This window comes from Mustela nivalis (genome assembly GCF_964662115.1).
Source record: "Mustela nivalis genome assembly, chromosome: 7".
In the NCBI taxonomy this organism is placed as follows: Eukaryota; Metazoa; Chordata; class Mammalia; order Carnivora; family Mustelidae; genus Mustela; species Mustela nivalis.
This window is the reverse complement of record NC_139026.1, coordinates 142,796,618-142,820,235: the sequence shown is the minus strand read 5'-3', so window position 1 is coordinate 142,820,235 and position 23,618 is coordinate 142,796,618. Positions and strand designations below refer to the sequence as shown.

The following is a 23,618-nucleotide window of genomic DNA, read 5'->3' as shown; positions in this document are numbered from 1 at the left end:
CAATCCCTCAATGTCTTAAAAATAAAGGCAATACATTCTGGGATTAGATGATTAAGGAATGGGCTCTTTAACAACTATAAAGGGACCTACTTAGACTGGGCCAAATATGTAGGCATCGACAGTGTTAATGGAGGTAGGTTGCAGTCCGTCTGTAGGAAAAAATAATAAGGGCCTATAGTGGCAGATACTGTTGGGTTCTGAGTGTTTCTGTCTTTGATGAGTGCTTCTGTATAATGTACAAATAGGAGAAGTGGTCATGAAAGTTCCAGGGAGAGGTAGAAGTGGCTAATTTTTGTTAGAATTATTGGGACACCTAAGTTGTTGGCATTAGTTCATCTCATTATTCTCTTTCAGACCAGATGCTTAGATAATGGCAAACGCATACATGTGCCATAGCGTCAGAGATCAGTTTATAACTTTCTAATCCCTCTTACTTATTAGAAGTTAAGTAGAGAAACAAGGGCCCCAAAGCAGACATTCCATATCACTGATGGATTTTGAGAAAGGGGAGATTATCTCAGGGCACTTTGAACAGAATCCAGCTTATGTCAAGCTGGACTTAACTTTTAAAGAATGAATCCACAAACAGCCGAGAAATATGCCCAAAGCTAGGTGCTAACGGAAAGAATATTAACTCAGTTTCTAGAAGTATTGTTATTGAACTTGAATTTTCCCTACTTGTTCTCTCTTGGTCACTTAAGCTCTAAGGGACACTCTTACACTTTACAGACAGGTACTTTTCAAGTTGTTTTAGTATTTCTCTGTAGAATAGCCCCCTCCTCATTCTCTTAATATTCTGACAATCTTGAATGTCTAAGTGAAGCACGTGTATTGCTCAGCAAAAATGCAGCTGCCTATTAATTTAGTGCCCATACTCTTCTGTATACTAGTTTGACTCTTAAATGATTGTGTAAGAAGAGATAATATCTTGATAAAATGTTCACCTATCTGCTTAGTTATATAGCAGGAAACTTGTGCTTTCTAGGGTGTAACTGACATCATTCTATTACGAAATCGTGAAAGAGTCCAGATTTATTGTGGATTTCTATCAGTTTTCGCTTTGGACATGCTTTTCCTTCTGCTAACTGTAAAATGGTTACTTGTATAAATAACTTCTGTTTGGAGAAAGCTGACCTAAAGGGGAAGCATTTTTAACTATCAGTAGTTTTAGGAATAAAAATGTGTTAGCACAAAATCATTTCCTATGTTTATTTTAGGCTGTCATCTCTGGTCATTGCTTTATGAGAACAGTATTCCTCATACTGGTCAATAAAATGTTCTCTGACCACATGTATTTGGCAGACACAGTGTTAGATGGGCTGTTTTTGTTTGCTTTTCAGAGTACATTATTTTTCACAGTTTTTCATTTATTACTGTGCATTGGCCATCAAAAATGTGGATGTATGTCGTATTTGGTACTTCCAGAAGTTAAAACCTGTGTCTTCGTATTAACATCGTGTGGAATTTAAGAGTTGATAGCCATAGAATGGTCATTTCCAAAGCTCTGACAACTTGTCTTTCTCTGTAAGCAACCTATTTCTCAAATATTGAGCCTCAGAGTTTACTTAGATTTTTAAATATTATTTTGACTTTTACAAATATTAAATACAAGGTTTCCCATATTAGGGTTTTTAGAGGACTCCTGACTTGCATTTGGGCCAGTGGTGCAACTTATTTTAAAGATGAAGTCACAAGTGCATAGTCCTCCTACTTTGTTTTAAGCCAGTGTAGCTAAAGAAGGTAAAGCTAAAAAGGCATCATTTTAATTATCCTGCCTGTTGTTTTGCTATTTGAACCTCTTTAGAATATCTGTATTTTTAATAGCATTCATATACTGATTTTGAAGGAAAAAGTGAAACTGAGAAAAAAATATCTATATGGATCAGGTGTAGGAACTTCAGGATATTCTTAAATGTTTCGTCCTCTTTTCTTTCCTTCCTTGCTACTTAAGTCTTTGACTTTTGATACTAGGCAGTTTATTAAAGCATGTTTAAATTACTTGGGCAGTTGAAGTGTTAGGACAGTTTCGTCCAAATTAACTTCACTGAAATGTTTGTTTTCATTTCTATGATAGTTTAGTATTTTACTGTTGTTCATAAGTTAATTTTAATTAAAATGCTTTTCTTTCCTTTAGCTTTTGAACTTTAATGTAATTGGCAGAGTTTTGGTAAAAGCAGGAAGCCATGTTAATGTATTTATTTATTTATATTAGATCACCAAAACTTCCAGTGCTTGTATATTATTAGTCCATTCTCTTTATTATTTATAAATAGTTTGTTACCTCACTGTCCTGACGTGGTTAAAGAGCATAGAGAAGACACAAATATAAGGGGGTAGCCAAATCAGATTTAAATATTACAAGAATTCATTAGGCTCAAGTCTCGCTGAAGTAAAAGCTTATAAAATAAAAGGCACAAAGCCTCGATCAAGAGAATCATTGGGTCAAGTCAGTAATTCTCAAATAGGGAACATGCCTCTCAGGAGGGTCATGTCAGAATTTCTGGGATAGCACGTGGGTAGGGTTTGAAAAAAGCACTTTCTAAAAGCAATAAAGTTTTATTTTTGTGAAATGAAAAGAAGTAATGATTTCATAATATAACCCATACAAGGTAAAGTCTAACAGATGTGTCTAGGCCATGAGGAAGCCCCAAAGACAGAAGAATTTCTAATGTGTTTGAGTGTTGAGTATGCAGTAGTAGGCCCCTTCAAAGAAAACCTAACGGGCTTACTTGGGGGATTTGATATGAAGACAGGAAGGGTAAGTTTATCAAAATGTGGCATTAGTGTAGACGAGGAACATTGTTCTGATTTGCTGACCACTACCTTGATGCTGCCATGTTTGATCTGCTTGTCCCCACTGTGGTTACAACACACGCCTTTCAACCAAAAGCCCCAAGGCATCTGGCAGGGTTTATTTTACTCCTGTATTGAAAGTGATTCACCCTCAGTAACTCACCTCCCGTAGATCATGTTCTTCACGTGAGAGGTCTTTTAAGATAGTACATGTAATGGAGCCCAAACACAATGTGTCTGAGTTTTACAGGAAGGAAATAGATGAAGTATTTAGTGATATTTAGTATGCCGGTTTTAACCCCATCCTTTGGTTATCTTAAACAGTTGCATTATTTTTGTTTGTGTTTTACAGTTTTTGAGACAGTGTCCTTGAGTTCAGACTCTCTCTTCCAGAGGGCAGTTTCAATTCTTCATACTTCTTACTTGGACTCTGCATCTGAGCATGGTTTTCAGTACAGTCAAGTGACTTTGGTGAAAAATGACATTTTCTTAAATGAGGTGAGGTGCTTGGTACACACTGTGTCTGTGTGTTAGTTTTATTTTAGTTCTAAAGAAATAGACCCATCATTTTTGGTATAAAAGCCTAGCTAATTCTTCTTAGCTGTCACTTTCAGATGAGATGAGAAATCCTTGGAAGGTAATTAAGAGTATATTCTAGGGAATAGAAGAAAAATAAGTTTTGGTAGTCCTTCAACAGGAGGAATTCAGATGATGCATTTTTAAAAATTAATTTGCAAGGCAAAATATGTTTATAGCATTTGATTATTCTCTCTTTTATACAGTACAAAACTTTCTACCAAGAAAAAAAAGCAAGTAATTATACTCAGGAAGAACTTCAAGAGACTTACGGGTTTCTTCTGTTTGAAACTGAAAATCAGGTAAGGGAATTGGGTCACAGAACATTAATTTTGTGATATTAATATGCAAAATTAATGATCTCATTAAACTTAAATATTGGCATTTCACTTCTCTAAGATTTATAAAATTACCAGTTCTCCAATCTTTTTTGTTGCTGAGTCTGGTGGCAGTGGGAATGATTGTGACAGCTAGTCCTGAAAGTGATTGGATTCCTGCGCCTTTTCACAGGCCCTCTGTAATTTCATTGTAAATACATTTGTCACCTCAGGGTGAGATTTGAATTAATGCGGATTTCCTAAGTATTGGTAATGCCTTTTAATGGAGTAAATGATATTTCTTCATTCTGGATCATTGTTCACATAGATCCTTTGTTTCTTGTAGAGGTTTTTCAAGTTTCAGTTACATGGTTTTTGGGGATAAGGTGAAAACTTCCAGCAGTTGCCTTACTTGAAATTGGAGCTTCTGTACTGTTGCTTGTACCCAAATTGTGAGAGAAGGAAACTACTGGGTGGACCGTGTCCCCAAAGATGTATGTGGCTTGCTAGGTGCAGTTTTAATAATACCATAATTTATAATTCACTTAATTTAATATTTTGATTGAGTTCATGATTTTTAAAGAGCAAGGGTAGACTTGCTTACAGAATACTTAACGTTAGCATGTAACATAATAATTTATAATTCACTTAAATAATTTAATATTTTGATTGAGTTCATGATTTTTAAAGAGCCAGGGTAGACTTGCTTACAGAATACTTAACGTTAGCATGTAACATAAGGATTATATAGTAATACCAGAAGAGTTCATTTATTTAATCATCTACTTACAAATAAAATACATTATGGATTCATACTAAAAAAGGCACTAGTGGATAGACATTCTCAAATTTAGTGATTCCAAAGCTATAATCGAGATCTTCAAGAGAGGACTTAATCTTGTTTAATTAGGTTTTGCTGATGACGCTTTTGTTAAATGATTAAAATTACGTGAACTATTAACCAAACACAGTTGCCTCACACAAGCTTGCTTTGTGCCATACATAGATACTGTGTACAGATTCTGTATTTATTGGAAAGCTCGTAGATCATAGTGTTATTTCATTGTCTCTCCTAAGACTGACATGATAACCAAAGTACTGTCTTTTATTTAAAGGCAAAGTCAGTATGTCAGCGCGGACTTTGTGTGGGCTGCAGTACTGTTACCACGCTTGGTGACCCAGCCAAAGGTAAGTCTGAGCGGAAAAGAGAATCTCTTCTTTCACGAGGTGAAGTGAGGTTTGGTTCATTTCATAGGATACTTACATTAAAAGCCAGTTTCATTAGTGATAAATCGTAATCTTTAGAATCAGTGCTTTAAACATAGAAATGAGCTTCAAGTCTAAGACCTAAGATTTTCCAGTAGGAGTACCTGATCAGAACTTTTTCTTAAAGGTTGGTTGGCCTAGAAGAGATACTAAAAGTAGCTTTCGGTACCAAGAGACTAGTGCGGTCATCCCGGGCTAATGAGGACGTCTTCTGAGCTATCATAATGGCAGCAGGAATAGAGAATCGATGGAACTGGCCAGACTTGGCAACTGTGGAATGTGAGGAGTGAGAGAAGGAATAATCAGGCATAAGCCTGTCCGCTCACACTGCGGTGATGTTGTCGGTGGAGAAGAGACACAGAAGGAAAGGAGATCAGCAGGGAAGCTGAGGCGGTAGACGGGAAAGGTGATCTTACGCTTAAGAATGTGGATTAGCACTACATTTCTTTGAGCTTCAAGTTCCTCATCTGTGAAATAGATAAAACTGTCTTTGAGATCTGCTGGGAGGGTCATGGGAGGCTACGGCAAGCACTGAGCTCCCGGTAAATGGACGCTACTACTTCCATGAATTAAATTTGAGAAATAGTGGATTTTCCTAGGTCTTCTGGGAGATACCCTGCTGATGGTTTAAAAAGAAAAAAAGCTGGAAAAAAGGATCAGAACTGGAGATGGGGGCAAAGCGGCAGGACTAGGTGTTGGTTGAAGCCAAAGGTCCTGTTGTGTGAGACAGTATTGAAGGGAAAGAACAGGACTGTGGGTGGGTGTGGGACCTGGGGGCCAGGGGGTAGGGAGAAAGTCCCGTGGAGGAAGAACTGGGGAGGAGCACGGGTATTTAGCACGGTTGGGTGCTACCAGCGTGGAGGTCAGGAGTGGCTTGCTTCCTGCTGACTTTCTCACAGCTCTGTTGAGATGGAATTCACGCAGCCTGTAATTGACTCATTTCAAGTATACAGGTCAGCTTTTCTTAATGTATTCATAGAGCAGTGCTACTGTTAGCACAGACTCTTTTTGTCCCCGAAAAAGAAGTCTGTGCCTGTTCCCAGTGACAAGCCATTCCCCGCCACGACTGGCCGAGGCAGTCGCTCACCTGCTCTCCAGCACCCCGGGTCCGCCTCATTCAGACGTTCCGCATGAACGGACTCCTCCGTGATGCTCTGTGACTCCTTTTCCCGGTTCAGTGTGTTCAGGGCTCATCCACGCTGCAGTTCGTACCCGCACTTCATCTGCCCTTTGGCTGGGTGATATTCCGTTGTGTGGTTTTACCACGTTTTCTTTATTCTTTCAGTGCTTGAGGGACCTGTGGTGGTTTGCACTTCTTGGCCATCAGGGAGGCGCAGCTGTGTGCCTTCGTGTACAGGCTTTTGTGGAGACGTGTGTTTTGCTGTCTTTTAGGTCTAGACGCAGCAGTGGGATTGCTGGGTTTTGGGGTCACTTTGTGTGACACAAAAATGCTTTAAAACTTACATTCACGTCTTCTAAAGGCCGTGACGGGGAATACGTTCATAACCCTGATAACATCTTCCATAAAACCTTCTCTTATCCCTACTCTTTTTCATTGAAACATAACTAACATAACTAACGCATAAGACATAACTAATGCAGGAAGAGAGGATGGTGTAGTGTACCGATCCCCTAGGTTTAACAGATCTGGTTTGCGTTATTCCTCCATTTGGCTAACAAAATATTGTTGTTAAAGAATGGGAAAGTAAATTACAAGTAAATACTTTAGCTTTCATCTCTAAAATATAAGGCCCTTGTTCTACATGACTCTAATCCCTGATTATATGGTTGATGTTTAAGAGGCTGGCTTCAGTGGGGTGCCGGAGTAGAAACCGAATTATTCCTAACAAATACATGTACCGTTATTTCTTCTTAACCACGTTCTGGGGTGGGTAAGAAAATAGCACTGCTGCCCATGTGTATTGTATTGTATTTTATTTTATTTTATTTTATTTTATTTTATTTTATTTTATTTTATTTTTTAAAAAGATTTTATTTATTTGACAGAGATCACAAGTAGACAGAGAGGCAGGCAGAGAGAGAGGAGGAAGCAGGCTCCCTGCTGAGCAGAGAGCCTGATGTGGGGCTCGATCGCAGGACCCTGAGATCATGACGTGAGCCGAAGGCAGCGGCTTAATCCACTGAGCCACCGAGGCGCCCCTGCCCATGTGTATTTTATAGTTTGGGGCTCAAATAGAAATGGTTAGTTCTGTGTATCATAGTAATATTTTACGAATGTAGTGTCTTATAGCTTTAAAAGTTTATGGATCTTTTAAATCTTCCTGAGGACCCTGTAGCTTAGGTGTCCAAGCCTCCCCGCCCCCCTACCAGGTTACCTGCTCCTCAGTCGCATGGTTATTAGTAGGAAGTGAATGACTTGGTGCCGGAACCCAAGCTTCGGACCACAAGTTCATTGATCTCTCCAGGATATCCAAGTGCTCTCGCTGGTGTCTCGCCGGTGTCTCGTATTTCAAGAGCTGCCTCAGTTTAGGAATCTCTTTGGGATGTGTTCTTCCCTCGCCATTCCCCTGCTGCTGCCACCTGGGCACCCTCCTCTTCTGTCTCAGCTCTGACAGTAGCTTCCCAGTTGGCCTTGCTTCTAGCCTCTCTCCCGCCTTGAGACTTCAGTGTCCTGGAAGCGGCAGTCTGGCAGTCTGCCCTGAAAATGCCTGCGGGTCTCTGCTGCCGGCGGGGTGAGGTCTCCCCTGAAGAGCCAGTCCGGCTGAGATCATCACCGCTCAGTTCCACCCTTCCCCTTCAGCCTCAGTTTTCTGTACTTTCTCCCCGGCTCCCCACACTGCGGCCCGCCCTCCTGCATAGTTGATAATCGGTTGCGCTTCCATACTTGTGCTCACTGTTCTCTGAGAACTTCGTTCCTCTGTTTCAAGAGCTCCTTTTCTAAGGAGATATAATGCTTATTTCCATTTCTTTGTGTCCTCGGCTACGTGTGTCTGACAGATAGTTAAGTACAGACTACATGCTGGGCTGCGGCGGGCTGCAGTGGAGGATAGAACAAACGTGATTATCACCTGAACTGGAAATTCACAGACTAGCGGCATACGCTGCTGCGAGGCAGGACCTTGTTCTCTTTACTTCGGTGCCACCGCTGCCCAGCACAACCTGCCAGGTAGCAGACCTTAGCGCTAATTATTAAAGAAGAGTACTTGTAAGAGATTCTTTGCAAAAAATAGCTTGAGAATCGGAGTGCTATAGTTAGGACTTTTTGTCGAATGATTGCCTTAAAAAAAAAAAAAATCAAAACTTAGAATTTACCAAGAATTGTGATACTTGTATCCCTTTTTAGTTATTGTACCCAGCTAGAGCATTGGTTGTCCGTCAGATAACATCCTGTCTTGTCTTAGCTCTAATGTTTCCATACCTTTAGAATATCTTGAACAGTTTTTAAAAGGTAAGCAGTTTCAAAACAATTTACTGTTGACTTTTCTTTGTCTTCTGTGTTGTCTTGTTTAGTTACAGGTAGCCCTACGTGTGAAATGTACTTGCGTAAACAGTCCTTTTAAAGTGTGAATTAATCTTTATCTTATACTTTTATAGGTGTGTATATTTCCAAATACTCAGACTATCTTCATGCAAGACCATGGTATCATGGGAAGTCTGGTTATGTTGTAATTTTTAACCTAATTAAGGTAAAGCCCAACTGCACTTCTATGTGATTTTTCTATTAAAAACTAAAGGTTATCAGTCTGTGATAATGTTCTTTGCAGATCATTTGCATCATAGTCACCAGAGACAGCTATAAATTCAGAAAAGATAACTGCTGTTCTTGCTTTCCTTTAAAGATAAAGCTTTTTTGTTCGATTGATAGATGATCTATGAATATGTCTTTAAAAAACAAAACAGCTTTCAAAATAATACATAAGTTAATCAGTAAAAAGCATTCCTCTCATCCTGGCCCACAGTGGTCACTTTTTAAATGTTAAATAACATAAGTTGCAACCTGTAAAAACAATGTGATTACAGTTAGAAGAGGAATTTAGAAAGGGACTTTTCCTTTTCTGGTTTAAATTGTTGATGTAAGAGAACCTTATTTCCTTTATCTCTACAGCATCCAGAACTGTTCCCAGTTTTATGTGGTGTCTATAACTGCTGATCTCAGAAATTCTTAAATACCCTCAAATAGTTTAGTATGAGTGAATCACAAAATTTAATAGTTTTTACTCAAGTAGTTCCTAGGAAAACTCTGACCCTAGAGAGTGGTGGGCTTTGTGAGAACATACTCTTTGGTCTCGTTTTGGTTTTTGCTTCATTTTTAGTTTTCTTACTGTCCCGAGTTCTCTGATTATAAACCAATACTACTGATGTGTTTTTTTGTATGTGAACTGTTCACATTCTAAAGTTTGTCCCCGAGAACTAGAGGGACGGTGGTATCACACTGGCGAGGGATCCCTGCTCCTGCTCCTGCTCCCTCTGTCCTCCCGCAGGGGAGCTAGTGGAGTAGATGGGCTGCGGCTCCCATAATCCTCGTTCGGTGTCGTGCCTCTGTCACTTGTGCTTCGTGCTGGGATCCTTGGCCCTGTAACCCCCTGTCTGGTGGCTACTGCTGGTCAGTTTTTACCTATATGCTCTCAGTTCTCCTTACTTTACTGCTCAAAAGCCAGCCATGCCCGACATACCGGCCATCATAAAGTGTTGGAGAGGGTGAAGATACAGGTTGTGATTGCTCACTGAGAACTACCATTTATATTCTTTGGCTTCTTATTATTGCCCCTGGTGGTCCTGTGAATGAAGAGGCACGACCTTAACACCCCTCCACCCCCAAATTAGATTCTTCTTATAAAGATAAAAATAAAAGTTCCCTATAATTTTACCTCATTTTGGTATATATTTTGTGTATTTTCCATGTCATTATAGTACTCACAACAGCTTTTAAAATCATTGTATGTTATTTCATTGTATGGAAATCTTGACTGCCTTCCCTTCCTCACTCCAAAAGACACGTAACTCTTGATGAAGAGAAATCTGTAATCGGAAGAACTATCGACTGTTCAGTTATCGGGTCCGGCTAAGCACTTTACTGTATATTTGCTCCTTGCTGATTTACTGGGTCCTGGCATGCTAGAAATACCTTTATCTAAAAACTACAATTGGTATCTTAATACTTCAGTTTGAGAACTCATCTTGTGAAATTTTAGATTTCATTTGTCACCTTTTATGTTACAGTCATTGACTAAGCTTATCTGTTCAGTTGGTGGGCTCTGTAATTTTTCTTTTACTGAAATGGTTCTCTTAAATTTGGGATGATTCATGATGTGATAAAAGCTGTGATCATTTACCTCAGAAAGATGCCCATACATACCAAATTTTTCAATGCAGTTTTAAGAGACTAACAGGTAATTAAAACTATTGCCTTAAGACAATTCTCTAAGAACCATAGTTGTTAACACAATTTGTTTGAAACACATCCACATCCTTACTTATTAGGCTACTTTTAAATGAATCCTAGAGTAAGATTATTGCCTTTTGAAGCCATCTGATTAGTCTTAATATTTTTGTTCTAGGGAAGAGTCAAGTTTGTGTCTGAGAATTATACCACTAACTATACTAGCCCATCTTCTGGCTATGATTGCCACGTGGCTGCAAATACTAACAAGGTTTCTCACAAGACGAGTCATTTTCGCGCATTTGAACTGAGTCAGGTATAGTCACCTGGGAATAAATTATTCTCGAGTTACATTTCTGAATCTAATGTATTAAATGTCAGGACTGGGTGGAGTTGAGAGAGAAACTTGGTGCCAACAGTGTTCCACAGTGCTACTCTGATAATCCGTATTTCTTTTCTTTCAGTATTACCTCTATGAAGTTTCAGGCAGCTCTGTTATTGAGCGACCCAGGCAGGTCTGTCCTTATATTATTGTAGCTTTCCAGTACAGGGAGCCTAAAAGGATGGCAGCATCAGCCCATAAAAGCATGTAAGTAATTATGTACATACTTTGTTTTACTGGATCTGTTCTGTTTGCTCTTATAAACATGCCTTTCCTTTTTCCCTAGATTTGAACTCAGTGAAAATGGTAAGACATTGTTTAATTGGTTCTTTTATGTTTTTTAAGTAAGTGTTTTGCTCATAAATAATCAGTTTCTTTCTTCCTCATGTCTTAAAGCTCTGTCCTCTTCCTGGCAAGGCAAATTAATTGTTCAAGGCTGTCTGCTGTGTGATGTGACTCTTTGGTCCTCTGACGGTACAGCTATTCCAACGCAACTGTAAGTATTGAGTCCGTGTCCTTTACTGTTTTTGTTTTGTTTTGTTTTGTTTAATTCTCATTTTGAAGTCTTGTTTGTTGGTACTGGTGTGAAACAAAGCGATGGTACTTGATTTTTAATTAGAGTACTTTGGGGTTGATGTATAGAGCACAGGAAACTTACATTCAGGTCCAAATTCTGACCTTGGCTTTGAAATAGTTAGTTTTGTGATCTATTAATCTATTTTGTAATCTATTAATCTTTGACAAGTCACTTTGGAAGTTTTAGTGTCTTAATCCACTCATGAGAATATGACCTCACAGACAGAACTAAATTGTTGCTAGATGTTTGACTTTCCCAAGACACAGACTGGATTTGCCTAGATAGCAGATGCAGCGGATAGGCCCTATTATTGGCTCTTTATTAAGAGTTGCAGGAGCTGATTTTCCTAGACCACTATTAAGTAGGGTAGCTATTACATATATTTGCATTTTACTGACTTATGTGCTTCTGGGGCACTGTGAAGGGCATCTTATGAAATGTTTTTATTTAGTCTATTCTTAGTTTGCACCCGAAACTATTGAACGATATACCTGTTTTGTTGAAATACAAGCTGAAAACAGTAGTGCTATCAGAATTTATTTTCTTTCTGTTGACTGACCTGTTTTAAGAGGGAGGATTGAAGATTATTACAATCCAGAGAGTAAAGTAAGAATTCTGTGAATAGGGGTCCCAGGGTGGCTCATCTGGCTGACCGATTCTTGATTTTGGCTCAGGTCATGATGTCAGAGCTGTAAGATCGAGCCCGGCCTTGGACTCCGCGCTGGGCGTGGAGCCTGCTTACGATTCTCTCCCTCTCCCTCCGACCATGACTCCCACTCTCCACCCACTGCACCAGCACACGCTCTCCCTCAAAACAAAGCAGAACAAACAACCAAATTCTGTAAATAAATAAATGGGAGAGCTGGGAAAGTTCATTGTCACTGCGGAGTACAGCTAATGAGTATAGGGAGAAGTGGCTAGAACCATTAACTAAATGGTTAACATCGCCAGCAATGGAATAAATGTCCTGTGTTTCCTAGCTATGCATCGAGAATGACACAGTGTCACTTAGGTGGTATTCCTGCCAATCTAATCAGCAGGAAACATCAGACATACCCAGATTGAGAGACATTCTGCAAAATACACAGTCTATTCTTCAGAAATACTAAGGTCATTAAAGATAAAGATCAAGAGACTGTCCAGATTGAAGGTGATTAAAAAGACCTAACTACATGCAGTGTGTAATCCTGGACTGGATGGTAAAACAAGAAAATTCGTTTTCTTTTGTTATAAAGCCCCTTAGTGAGATAGGTGGCAAAATTTGAATTAGGTCTATAAGTTAATTAATGGAACCATATCATTATTAATTTCTTGATTTGGTTAATTGTTCTGTGGTTACATAAGCAAATGTCCTTTTTTAAATACACAGAGACATAGTTAGGGAGCAAGGGAGGGCATTTATAAGTCTACAAGTATTTGAAAGTGAGTTTTCAAAGAAAACACAGGGGAAGTGGTACAAAAGTCTGGATGTGGTTCATTCAGTGGTACGGCATGGTAAGCAGCTCACTGTTGTCAAAAGTTGTTAACTCTTACATAGCGTAATTATTTGAAAATTCTCATTCTAGTATGCATAATTTCTGATTCATCTAGATATTTTGTTAATCTCAAAAATACACGCATTCAAAAAATGCAAACATATTTGAAGACTATGGTCTGTGGGGTCATATATTTGAAAATGTATAATACTTATAAATATTCACATTTGATTCAGATTTTATCAATTTAAGGACTTTCTTGTTATGATATTTTTGTTTGCATTTATATTAGAAAATAAAAATTGTGAAGCTGTGGTTTAAATGTTCATTAAATTGCACGGTATTGTTTTGTTTTAGACCACACGAACTAGATTTTAAGTATGTAATGAAAGTGTCATCTTTGAAGAAAAAACTACCAGAAGCTGCCTTTAGAAAACAGAATTACCTGGAGCAAAAAGGTCTGTTCAGATGTAATGATACACTGCACACCCCGGGCTTTGTTCAGTTTTTTTCCTAGGTCACGTGTACATGCATACACACTCCATTGTGGTTTTAAGTGATCTTAAGGTCTAAGTGATTTGCAGAAGGGCCTTTCATTAGAGTTGTAGGGTTGCCGTGATTTAGTTCCTTGGAGGCTAACTAGAAACCAAAAGGTAGTTTCATTTAAGGTGGCAGAGACTAGCTTTACTATAGGACCCTGAGGGAGTTCAGCAGAGAAATGCTTAAAACAGTTGGAAACTCATAACAAAGCCTTTGAAGAACAGAAGTTTTGTGGTGATGGTGTTTATTTATTTATGTACTTCTAACTGAAGAAAAAAAGCAGAAAACATGCAAAGGAAATTTCCTGGTCATTTAGATTAATTCATGGAACATTGATGTTTATCTTATTTATATAGTATATATCTGTCTTGTTAATTGCTACAGTAGAGTCCATGTTACTGAAAGCACTGTTTCATATACTTGACACAGTAACTTCTTATTGAGGAGTTTTGTAACAAAGACCATTGAATGTTAAATGTTTTTTAAGGAGTGTTTCTAATTTTTTCATCTTTTTAACATATAAAATGAAAAACTTGGTTATTAAAAAAGCATAATAGCATTTTAAAGTAAGAAATGTTCCATTTTTCTGATTCGCTCCGTAGTCTGTTGCCGAGATTTGTGCTTCAGGACGTATGAGGTGGAACTGGTGAACAAACGCGGGGGAGAAGTAGATAAACTAACGGAGTACCTCAAAAATAAGCAATTGGTAAGAATCGCCGATTTAAAATGTAATTATTATTTTTTCCTTGAATGAAGAAATTGCTATCTCATTATTCATTGACTATGCCTGGAGTGACTTATTTTAGTTTGCTGAAAGGATTTTCATCATTCAGTATGTGACATATTCTTAACAGTTATTGTCTGATATTTCCATCCTTCTTTGTGTCTCAGTTTACTTTCGTGTCTCGCTGGTCAGTTTGTACTCCTCTGATTTTAAGAATAAGAGGACAGTTTTCCCCAAATCCTTTGTTGTTGTTGTTGTTGTTTTATGACAGAATAATTGAGTAGATCCCTGGCGTTTCTGAATTAATTAAAGGACCACTTGTGAGATGCTTCTTTAAAAGTGACCTGTGTTGATCTATAGGTATGTAAGGAAAAAAGAGAAATCAAACGCTGGTGCTCCCACCATTTCCCTATTGTAGAAAGTAACATGCTAGTGAGACGTATGTAACAATCTGGAGACTTCTATCCCTTTTGTGAACCAGGGCTCCTCAGTGTGGGGAATGAGTAGATGCTGACCTTTTATGGGTGCGACCTCAGCATCCCAGGGAAGACAGTGTGAGTGTGGGATGGTGATCTAAACATGTGTGCCCGTTAGTGGCAGGCTGGACTGTCCCCGGAGTAGACAGCAAGAAATCAGAAGTGACAATAAGACCCGTGGACAAGCTGTGAAGATAAAGGGTCTTGGGCCACTTGGAGTTACTTGTGAGGGTGACTCAGGCTGGCTTAAACAGTAACAGGACTGAAGAGGCTGCTTTTCAGTTCTAGGTGGTAAGGCCAGTTCAAGCAGAGTTTGCTCAGGCCTCTGGGTTTCACCTCCCCCTGCTCTTATGCTAGTTTGTCCCGCGGCTGCTGCCCGGGCCACATGCTTCCTCTGTGCGTCCGGAGTCGCACTGGAGCCCCGCCCACCTTCACTCCAGTTTCATTAGGCCGGTGTGTGTCATCTGCATGTCCCTCATCCAGTAGTTGACAGGGAGTGGGGTGCCCTGACTTGCGCAGGGCATCCGAGCCCACCTGCCAACACGGGGTCCGGGGTCCGGGGTCGGTCCTGCGGATCTGTGGTGCTGCCGCTCAGCACAGAGGAACTGGTGGGCGCGGCCGATGCTGAGTGGGTGGCCGTTGAGTGTCTGCCAGGGGACGGAGGCTGTGTTGTTCTGAGTGCGGATGATATCCAGAGTAGCAGCGACCTGACGCACACAGCGCAGTCCCGTCAGGTCCTTCCTCCTCAGTGTCTGTGCTGCTGCTTCTTCTTCTTCTTCTTCTTCTTTTTTTTTTTTATATTTTTTAAGTTTTTATTTTAATTTCAGTTGGTTAACATACAGTGTAATATTAGTTTCAGGGGTACAATATAGTGCCTCAGCCCTTCCATACAACACCCGGTGCTCGTCACCACAGGTGCGCTCCCTCATCCCCGTCACCGATTTCCCCTCCCCCCACCACACCCAGCAGTGTGTTCTCTAGCGTTGAGAGTCAGTTTTTTGTCTTGTTTTGTTTCTCTTTCCCCTTTGCTTACTTGTTTTGTTTCTTAAATTCCACACGTTGGGTGAAATCATTAGGTGTTTGTCTTTCTCTGACTGACTTCACTTAGCATTATAGTCTCTAGCTCCCATGCTTTTTTTCTTGCCTCATCACTGTATGAATAATTTTTACATATCTGGCCCCCCACCTAGACATTGAGCTTCTTAAGGGCAGTTATCATATCTTAAGTATCTGTATATAGAGGGTAAGCAATAGATGCCCTTTAAATAAAGTGTATGTGGGCTTGTACCTGGAACACTGACCTTCAAGAATGGTGCAGACCAAGGCCTCTTTTTAACAGGGTGTTAAGGACATGTATGGCTGTATTTTTCTGTGTGTAAATGGAAGAGTCCAGTAGATACATAAAAGATTGTATGATTTCTCCCCACAAAGGTTAAAATAGGAACTTTAGCCCTTACAGTACATATTCTGAGAGACGAATAAGATACATAATTCTGTTTTATTTGCACATTTCATCTGTATCCCAAAACTAAAATGCAGAGCAATGTAGAGCTAACTCCCTTATCACTCTTTACAGCAGTAGAAAATGAAGCCAGAAGTATACCTGCAATTTACCAGATACCAAAGCTCTGTGTATATATAACTACTGGTGTATTTATTCAGTAATTTTTTCTTTAGCCCTTTCTGTGCATCAGAAGCACAGATACAAAAACAGTCCCTACCATCAAAGAATGTGTAAGACTGGAGGAAACAAAACAGAAAATGTCAGGTGTCCAGGGACTATCACAGAAGCCTATGAAATGATTATTCCTGTGGATGTAATCATCAGAAGTCTTTTTTTTCATACTTTGTTATTGAGTAATGTGTTGATTCCCCATATTTGTAGGCTTTATGACCTATCAAATTTTGAAAAAGAATGTTTTCTCACTGTATTCTAAAAAAACAAAATGGTGTATTTTGTTTAGGTTTCTTTTTTAACTGAAAAATTACCATATGAATATTGGATTTTCTCTTTGTTACGGACATACTTTTGAGATGGTGATGAATGGAAAAGCTGTTATCTTTATGATTTGCAACGGCAGATTTTAGGTAACTTCCCCACTATCTGGGGGAAAATTCCCAGAGTTACTGGAAACATGAAAATTTCAGGATTTTTTTTTTCCTTGAATCCCTGAAGACTGTCGTAGAGGGAAACAAGAAGAATTTATTTTTATCTGCATCTCGTGTTGCCACAGGACCTAATTATGTTATTTTCTTCTCTTACGATGCAGTAGAAAGAATTATTTTATTGGATGGCGTCTTCCAGTCTTGAGTTCCAGGATTCTGTGATATTTTTTGTGTAAACGTGAGCTTAAATCGCTAATCTCAGGTCTGAGTCACCTTGAATTTGTTGTGGCTGAAGGTAACAGATTGACTATTTGGACAGCAGGATGAAATGTCAAGCATCTTAATGAAAAAACTGAAGTGTCGTTTCTAATTGATTTGTTACAGAGTTGAACACTGTGCTAAAACCAGCCTTGATGTTCCGGTTCTTATATGTAGGTCTCACAGGGCCAAGATTATTTGAGCAGTAAGGAATTTGCAGTTTCTGTTACTGGGGACAAAATTTCTCCTGATTCTTACAAACACTAACATTTCAAGAATTGTTTTGCAGAGTGTGGTAGAGGGAGAAGGAGAGAGGGACTGAACCTTTTTCACCTTTTTTTTTCCCCCAATGTTTAAGGCAATCATCAAATGCTTAGAAGATTCGGGGCTTTTCATCTTATTTACCTCGTCAGCCTTAATACCAGAAACAAGTAAGGACAACTTTTTTGAAAACCTTTTTCAGTATGTTCATTTTTGTTTTATAAGATCAACAGCCTAACTTTCTTATGATGTTCATTCTGTGTAGATTTCAGAGACGAGCAGATGGGTCTGCGTGGGTTACATTTATCCCATCCGTCCCTTCCAGCAGGTAAGAACACTCGCAGTCTGGGGGATGTTTTTCAGTCTTCGTCGTGACTTTAGCACCACTTGACCCTGCTGTTTGCTGCTCTGAAGCCGCTCTCCTTTAACCTCCCTGGCTGATCCCTCTTTCTCCTCTGCACACCCAGTCTTTCCTCTGAGCTTTACATGCCCAAACTCAGGTGCCTGTTGACACGTTCACTTAGATGTCGCGGGTGATCCTCAAATTCAGCACGCCCTGAGTGGATCTCCCTGCGAGTTAGCAGCACAGACACAGCTCCCTCTGTCCAGACGCCTCCTCTCCCTCCCCTTCGTCAGCTGAATTGAGCCCTATGGGACCACAGATTGGCTCATGGGGCCAAAAAATTACTCCTACAGTGTATAAATAGGTGTAACTGGGTATTGAAATTTCAGAGGGCAGTCAGGAAACCCAAGTCTGAAAGGGCTCTGCGGCAGGGGGAGATAAGGACTAAAATCAGAGAAGCACCCCTTGAGCCTGTTACTCTGTCTGTCAGGCCCCCTTAATATCGCACTCTTGCTTCCTGCTACCACTCTTCCCTCAGTGCGACCTCCAGGCTTATCAGTAGTATCATTTCAGTGTGTCTTTGTATAATTATTTAATGCTTGCCTTTCTTGTAGTTTACTGTATCCCTATCACCTACTGGTGCCAGGCAGCTGAAAAATAGCAAATGTTGGTGCCCTTTTGACTCAGTCGGAAGTGCAGAGGACTCTTGATCTCAGGTTGTGAGTTCAATCCCCGTGTTAGGTGTAGAGTACTAAAAAAAAAAGTAAATAAGCTTAAAAAAAAAACCCATGTTTGCTGAACAAATAAGTGAAAGTAAATGAGTCACTTCTTTTTGTCCTATGAGGATATTTCCTTCCTATTTTATAATCGCACTGTGTATCTTTTGTTTATTTATTTATTTGACAGAGAGATCACAAGTAGGCAGACAGAGATTTTATTTATTTATTTGACAGAGAGATCACAAGTAGGCAGAGAGGCAGGGGGTTGGCGATGCGGGGGGAAGCAGGCTCCCCACTGAGCAGAGAGCCCAATGTGGGGCTCGATCCCTGGACCCTGAGATCATGACCTGAGCTGAAGGCAGAGGCTTAACCCACTGAGCCACCCAGGTGCCCCACATTGTATATCTTTAAACACAAAGTTCTATATATAGCATTTATAAAGCTACAACCAATACAAAAATGTTTTTAAAGTTGATTTGTTAGAAATTGTGTTCAGTTACTCAAAGCAGAGAACTGTACCATCCTGGGCATCAGTTTGGACGAAGACCGACATTACCAGGTATAAGAACACAACAGTAGTAGCTCTGCGCCATTCTCAAGCTCTGCCGTGTCTGCTGTCATTCCAGGGCTGGCTGGCTCAGTGCCTCTGACAACAGGTCTGCGCATAAGGGCTGTGCAGAGCAGATGGACTGAGACCTGGCTTTGCCCACGGTCAGACAGCAGACTCCTGAGCTGCCTTCCAGCCCCGATCCCGCACTGTCCCCTGTCACCTGCGAGAGCTTGGACTTCATCCTTATTTTTATTTTATCTATTTGCTTATTTATTTTTGAAGATTTTATTTATTTATTAGACAGAGATCACAAGTAGGCAAAGAGGCAGGCAGAGAGAGAGGAGGAAGCAGGCTCCCTGCAGAGCAGAGAGCCCGATGCACAGCTCGATCCCAGGACCCTGGGATCATGACCCGAGCTGAAGGCAGAGGCTTAACCCACTGAACCACCCAGGCGCCCCCAACCTTATTTTTAAACATACTTCCAGCCAAATGAGGAACACTGGTCCCCACACCACCAGCAGTGGCGCAGCACAGGGCTCCTGACGGTGCACAGTGGACGGCTGCACTGCTCTGCTCACATCCTCCTCTGTGGTCCTTGAGATACGTGGGAGCATTCAGAGGTTCAAAGAGTTTTTATTGATTTATTTGACAGAGACACAGCGAGAGAGGGAACACAAGCAGGGGGGAGTTGCAGAGGGAGAGGGAGAAGCAGGCTCCCCGCTGACCAGGGAGCCTGATGCAGGGCTTGATTCCAGGACCTCAGCATCATGACCCAAGCTGAAAGCAGATGCTCAAAGACTGAGTCACCCAGGCGGCCCCTGTGGTGGGTTTTTGTTGTTGTTGTTTTTGGGTTTTTTAAAGATTTTATTTATTTATTTGACAGAGAGAATTCACAAGCAGGCAGAGAGAGGAGGAAGCAGGCTCCCCGCTGAGCAGAGAGTCCGATGCGGGGCTCGATGATCCCAGGACCCTGAGAGCATGACCTGAGCTGAAGGCAGAGGCTTAGCCCACTGAGCCACCCAGGCGCCCCAACCCTGTGTGGTGGTTTTAAATGCACACTTTGCCTAGCAGACTTTAAAAGTTCCTTTTCGTAGATTTGTCAAGTTTATTACAGATTACTTTGTTTCCTTCTTGAAATAATGAAGTTGTCTAGAAAAATACTACTTGACTTTGAACTGTCAGCTCCATGTAAGAACTTTTTTATGTTTCCTTCACTTGTTACTTTTTAAATGATGAACTACTCAAAGAAAGGGGTTTTTATTTTAATGTCTAGCTACATTTTCCTGTTTATTCTTATTTGCTCTTCTTTTCCTTTTCATAATACAGGCTCAAGGTCAAGTGTATTCAGCTAGGACTAACTTGGTGTTTTTTAATTTTGCAGTTACTTTTTCTTTAAAAAGAGTGGCATAACTCAGTTAACTAACACGAGGCCTTTGTTGCCTTAAGATTTTTTTTCCTTAAGATTTTATTTATTTGGGGCACCTGGGTGGCTCAGTGGGTTAAGCCTCTGCCTTCAGCTCAGGTCATGATCTCAGGGTCCTGGGATAGAGCCCCACATTGGGCTCTCTGCTCATTAGGGAGCCTGCTTCCCCCTCTTTCTCTGCCTGCCTCTCTACCTACTTGTGATTTCTCTATCAAATAAATAAATACAATTAAAAAAAAGATTTTATTTATTTGACAGAGACAAAGAGCACAGTAGGCAGAGCAGCAGGTGGAGGGGGGGGGGGAGAAACAGGTACCCTTGCTCAGCAGGGAGCCAGTGCTGGACTCAATCCCAGAACACTGGGATCATGACCTGAGCTGAAGGCATAAGCTTAACTGAGTGAGCCACCAAGGCACCCCATCTCTGGTTTTTGTTTTTGATTTTTAATCTAAGAGTTACTGATGTCTTACCTTTTCTAGGACTTGATGAGCCACTTCCCCAGTGATCTGACCTTTTCCCTTTTTCCCCCCTCTTACTGTTTATTTTCCTTTAGGTTATTGATTTGCTGAAAAAGTAACATTTCAGTCAGAGTGAGCCAAGGAAAGAGAGTGGAACACAAGACTAGTCAGTTTAGTTAACTTATTTTTTTAAAAATGCTTATTTCATTTTAATGCCAGTAGTAACCATGATATTTTGGGGTTACTTAAAGATTTTATTTTCTGTAGGTCAGTAAGTTTGCATTGTAACTTTTTAAAAAGAATTTGAAGTAAGCTAAATAGGTAGGACCGATTTTAAACGCAGGAAATGAGCATCGGAAGTACTTTAAAGCAAATCTGCAATGGCCCCTGAGCTCATGCTAGCCTCCTGGTCAGATGAAATGGAGCTGCCTTCCTCAGTCTAACCCAGTGGTCGCACTGGAATCACTCATTTTTGATTCGCGAGCATGCGTGCGTGTGTGAGAGTGATTTCATGTAAATAGATACATATATTCATTAAATGTACCCATAGGTCTTCTGTTAATTGTCAGTTAAGTTCCCATCTGAAACACTACCATATTTAACCATCCCATAGTCTTGTAAACTAAAGCATCTTCTTCCTGCATGCTTTTGTAAAATTGGGGGGAAAAAAAAAGATAAAACTTGAGGCTTGAATGTATGTGTATATGTTCTAGGGCTGAAAGAATTGAAAGGTGAAGATGACATCTCATCGAAGGTGACACCTATTATACCTGCCCTTAATTGTGCCCTGCTAGAAGCAAAGAAGTCATTTACTGAAGAAGGAGTCTGTCCAAACACATTAATAAAGCATAGTTTCCAAGAACTGTGCAAGGCAGACAAAGGCCCTGCGTTGACTGCTACTTCCCAAGATGGAATTCAAGAGACTACATTCTTTGGCCAACTGTCCAATGGCTTTGACTTGGCTCCTCCAGCAGAAAAGTGCCCTTTACAGTCTTTAACTCAGTTGAAGTCTTATTTTTCAGATCCCAGTGGGTACGTTTTGGAAGTGTCTGCTGCGTTAGATTTCTTGGCAGAGCGTCCTCAGTCCCCTTGCATCTCAGATGGAGTTTGTGATGCCGGGTTCTCTTTAGTTATGACTCCAGATCCTGAACTTCTGGACTCCAAGGTGGAAGTAAGAAAAGAAACTGAAACCAAAAAAAACCCTGAAGAAATGTCTAAAGCCAGGCGGGGATCTCTGGTTCCGTTAAGTGCAGCATCCAACCTGAGAGTTCAGCCTAAGAGAAAGGCAAGCACGCCGCCAGCTGTGCCGAGCAAAAGGGTGCACTTGTGCCGTCCCTTCCCCAAAAGAAATCCCGCCGGAGCGAGCAAGGGTTCGAGCTCTCCAACAACTCTCAAGTTAGTTAAAGGACCGTTGCTTCCGAAAAGAAAAAGAGGTTAGTACGGTTTCTGTGGGCTATGAAATGAGCATGAGTAGTAGCTATGGTGCTTTCAGCACAGGCTGTCTGATGGCGCGCCCCCAGCTGGGCAGTAGCGGGTAGAAGTTTGGTGGAAACACCAACATTTCTCTCTGGGGGATTTGTGTACTTGAGTAGCACCGATCTAGATGGCAGATGAAGATCAAGAAAAACTGTTAGATACCTTGAAAGCGCCCTCACCGAAGGCTCGTGTTTCATTTGTGAAGTGGTTCCAGCCTTCACTCACTGGTTTCCGCTGCATTCTAGGCCGTGGCAGCTCCGTGTCCAAGCTGTCCTGGGAAGAGGGATAACGGTGGAAGGAGAGGGTCTTCACAGACCAGGCTCCTCGAGCGCGGCGGGACGTGATAGCCAGTAGTTTGCGCTTGTGTCAAGAGGGAAATTGCATGCTGGACTCTCCAAACCTAAAGCAGCCTGGGGCAAGATATCCTGTCCTTAGTGTGTTGTGTATCAGACTTTTAAAAATAGTCAGCTGGATCCTGCCATAGACCTATTGAAACAGGCCTAGAGACCTGTATGTTGACACAGTCCTACAAGTGGCTTGTTCCCCCTGTCAGTCGGGCGAGAACCAGCGTCTAGAGCCACTTAGTGTCTAGTCAGATGCGCCGAGGCAAACAGCGCAGCAAACCATGTGATTCTGGCTCAGAGTTGTCTTAGTTCTGTGCAGTATAGTTTGCTTAAAAGCAGGGAACCGCATGCTTCGTAGCCCCTTACAGAAGGGGTCAACCCACTGTGGCACCGGCCCCCCAAGTGTTTACCTATTGTCTCTGGCCACTGCACACCTGCTGGCACACACGAGCAGCTGTGACTGAGACCAAAGCTGAAAGTGCGTGCTGGCGGCCCTCCGCAGAGAAGGCGTGCTAACTGGACGCATCATGTTTGGGTTTAGAAATGTTGGTGACTAAAGAGGAAAACATCAGAGCTATCTAAATCCTCAGGATTCTAGATAATCCAGGCTGTGCCCTGCGGTTTAACAGACAGTTATTTCTGGCTTACTGTAGCTTGAGAGATGAGGCGTGTGTGTGCACTCGCACACGTGTGTGAGGACGACGGCAGGCACGGCGGCATAAAGCAGTGACTCGGACTGTACAGCTGCTCCGAGTGTGCTCCCGGCCGCCGTACTGGGTTTCCTCCGAGCTGCCAGATAGTCTGTCACCAGCGTACATATTGTCACTGTCTCTCTAGTGTTTTTAATTTCATCCCTGTAAGAAGTGTTTTATGTCATACAGTCTAGTGCATGCAAATGCGTACATGATTCACTGAAACAAAAATTTCAAAGAACATTCACCCCAATCTAGCATTTTCTCTTAGTGCAATTTAGCATTTTCTCTTCTGTTTCATTTAAGAACGGATTCTGGTTGCAACCCATTAAACTTATTTTATAGTCCACCAATGAATTGTCCCTGCAAGTTTGAGAAACATGGCGTTGACTGATGCAAATGGTCCCTGTAGGGTCACCTCGTGCCGTGTTTCTCTTTCCCGCCCAGACCTGGGTTGTGTGCGGTCTTCCCGCCTGTGCAGCTGCTGGGCGCCTCCCCTAGCGCTCGGCCCTCTCATCCTG

General features: G+C 41.1%; 1 protein-coding gene across 5 annotated transcripts in view; it reads left to right on the top strand.

The window, feature by feature from the left end:
* The window catches only part of TASOR2 (transcription activation suppressor family member 2), a 79,167-nt gene that overhangs the window by 26,496 nt on the left and 29,053 nt on the right, over positions 1–23,618 (top strand). For 4 of the 5 annotated variants that reach the window (XM_082742322.1, XM_082742323.1, XM_082742324.1 and 1 more), the window contains 13 exons: positions 3,146–3,291; positions 3,576–3,671; positions 4,802–4,874; positions 8,508–8,599; positions 10,472–10,609; positions 10,758–10,882; positions 10,962–10,981; positions 11,072–11,171; positions 13,085–13,185; positions 13,870–13,973; positions 17,190–17,262; positions 17,358–17,420; positions 21,299–22,018. In XM_082742322.1, the coding sequence (XP_082598448.1) occupies positions 10,857–10,882; positions 10,962–10,981; positions 11,072–11,171; positions 13,085–13,185; positions 13,870–13,973; positions 17,190–17,262; positions 17,358–17,420; positions 21,299–22,018 (1,207 nt within the window). In that variant the 5' untranslated portion in view covers positions 3,146–3,291; positions 3,576–3,671; positions 4,802–4,874; ... (1 more) ...; positions 10,472–10,609; positions 10,758–10,856. The remainder of the gene's footprint in view (positions 1–3,145; positions 3,292–3,575; positions 3,672–4,801; positions 4,875–8,507; positions 8,600–10,471; positions 10,610–10,757; positions 10,883–10,961; positions 10,982–11,071; positions 11,172–13,084; positions 13,186–13,869; positions 13,974–17,189; positions 17,263–17,357; positions 17,421–21,298; positions 22,019–23,618) is intronic. The other variant, XM_082742325.1, reaches the window with a different exon arrangement.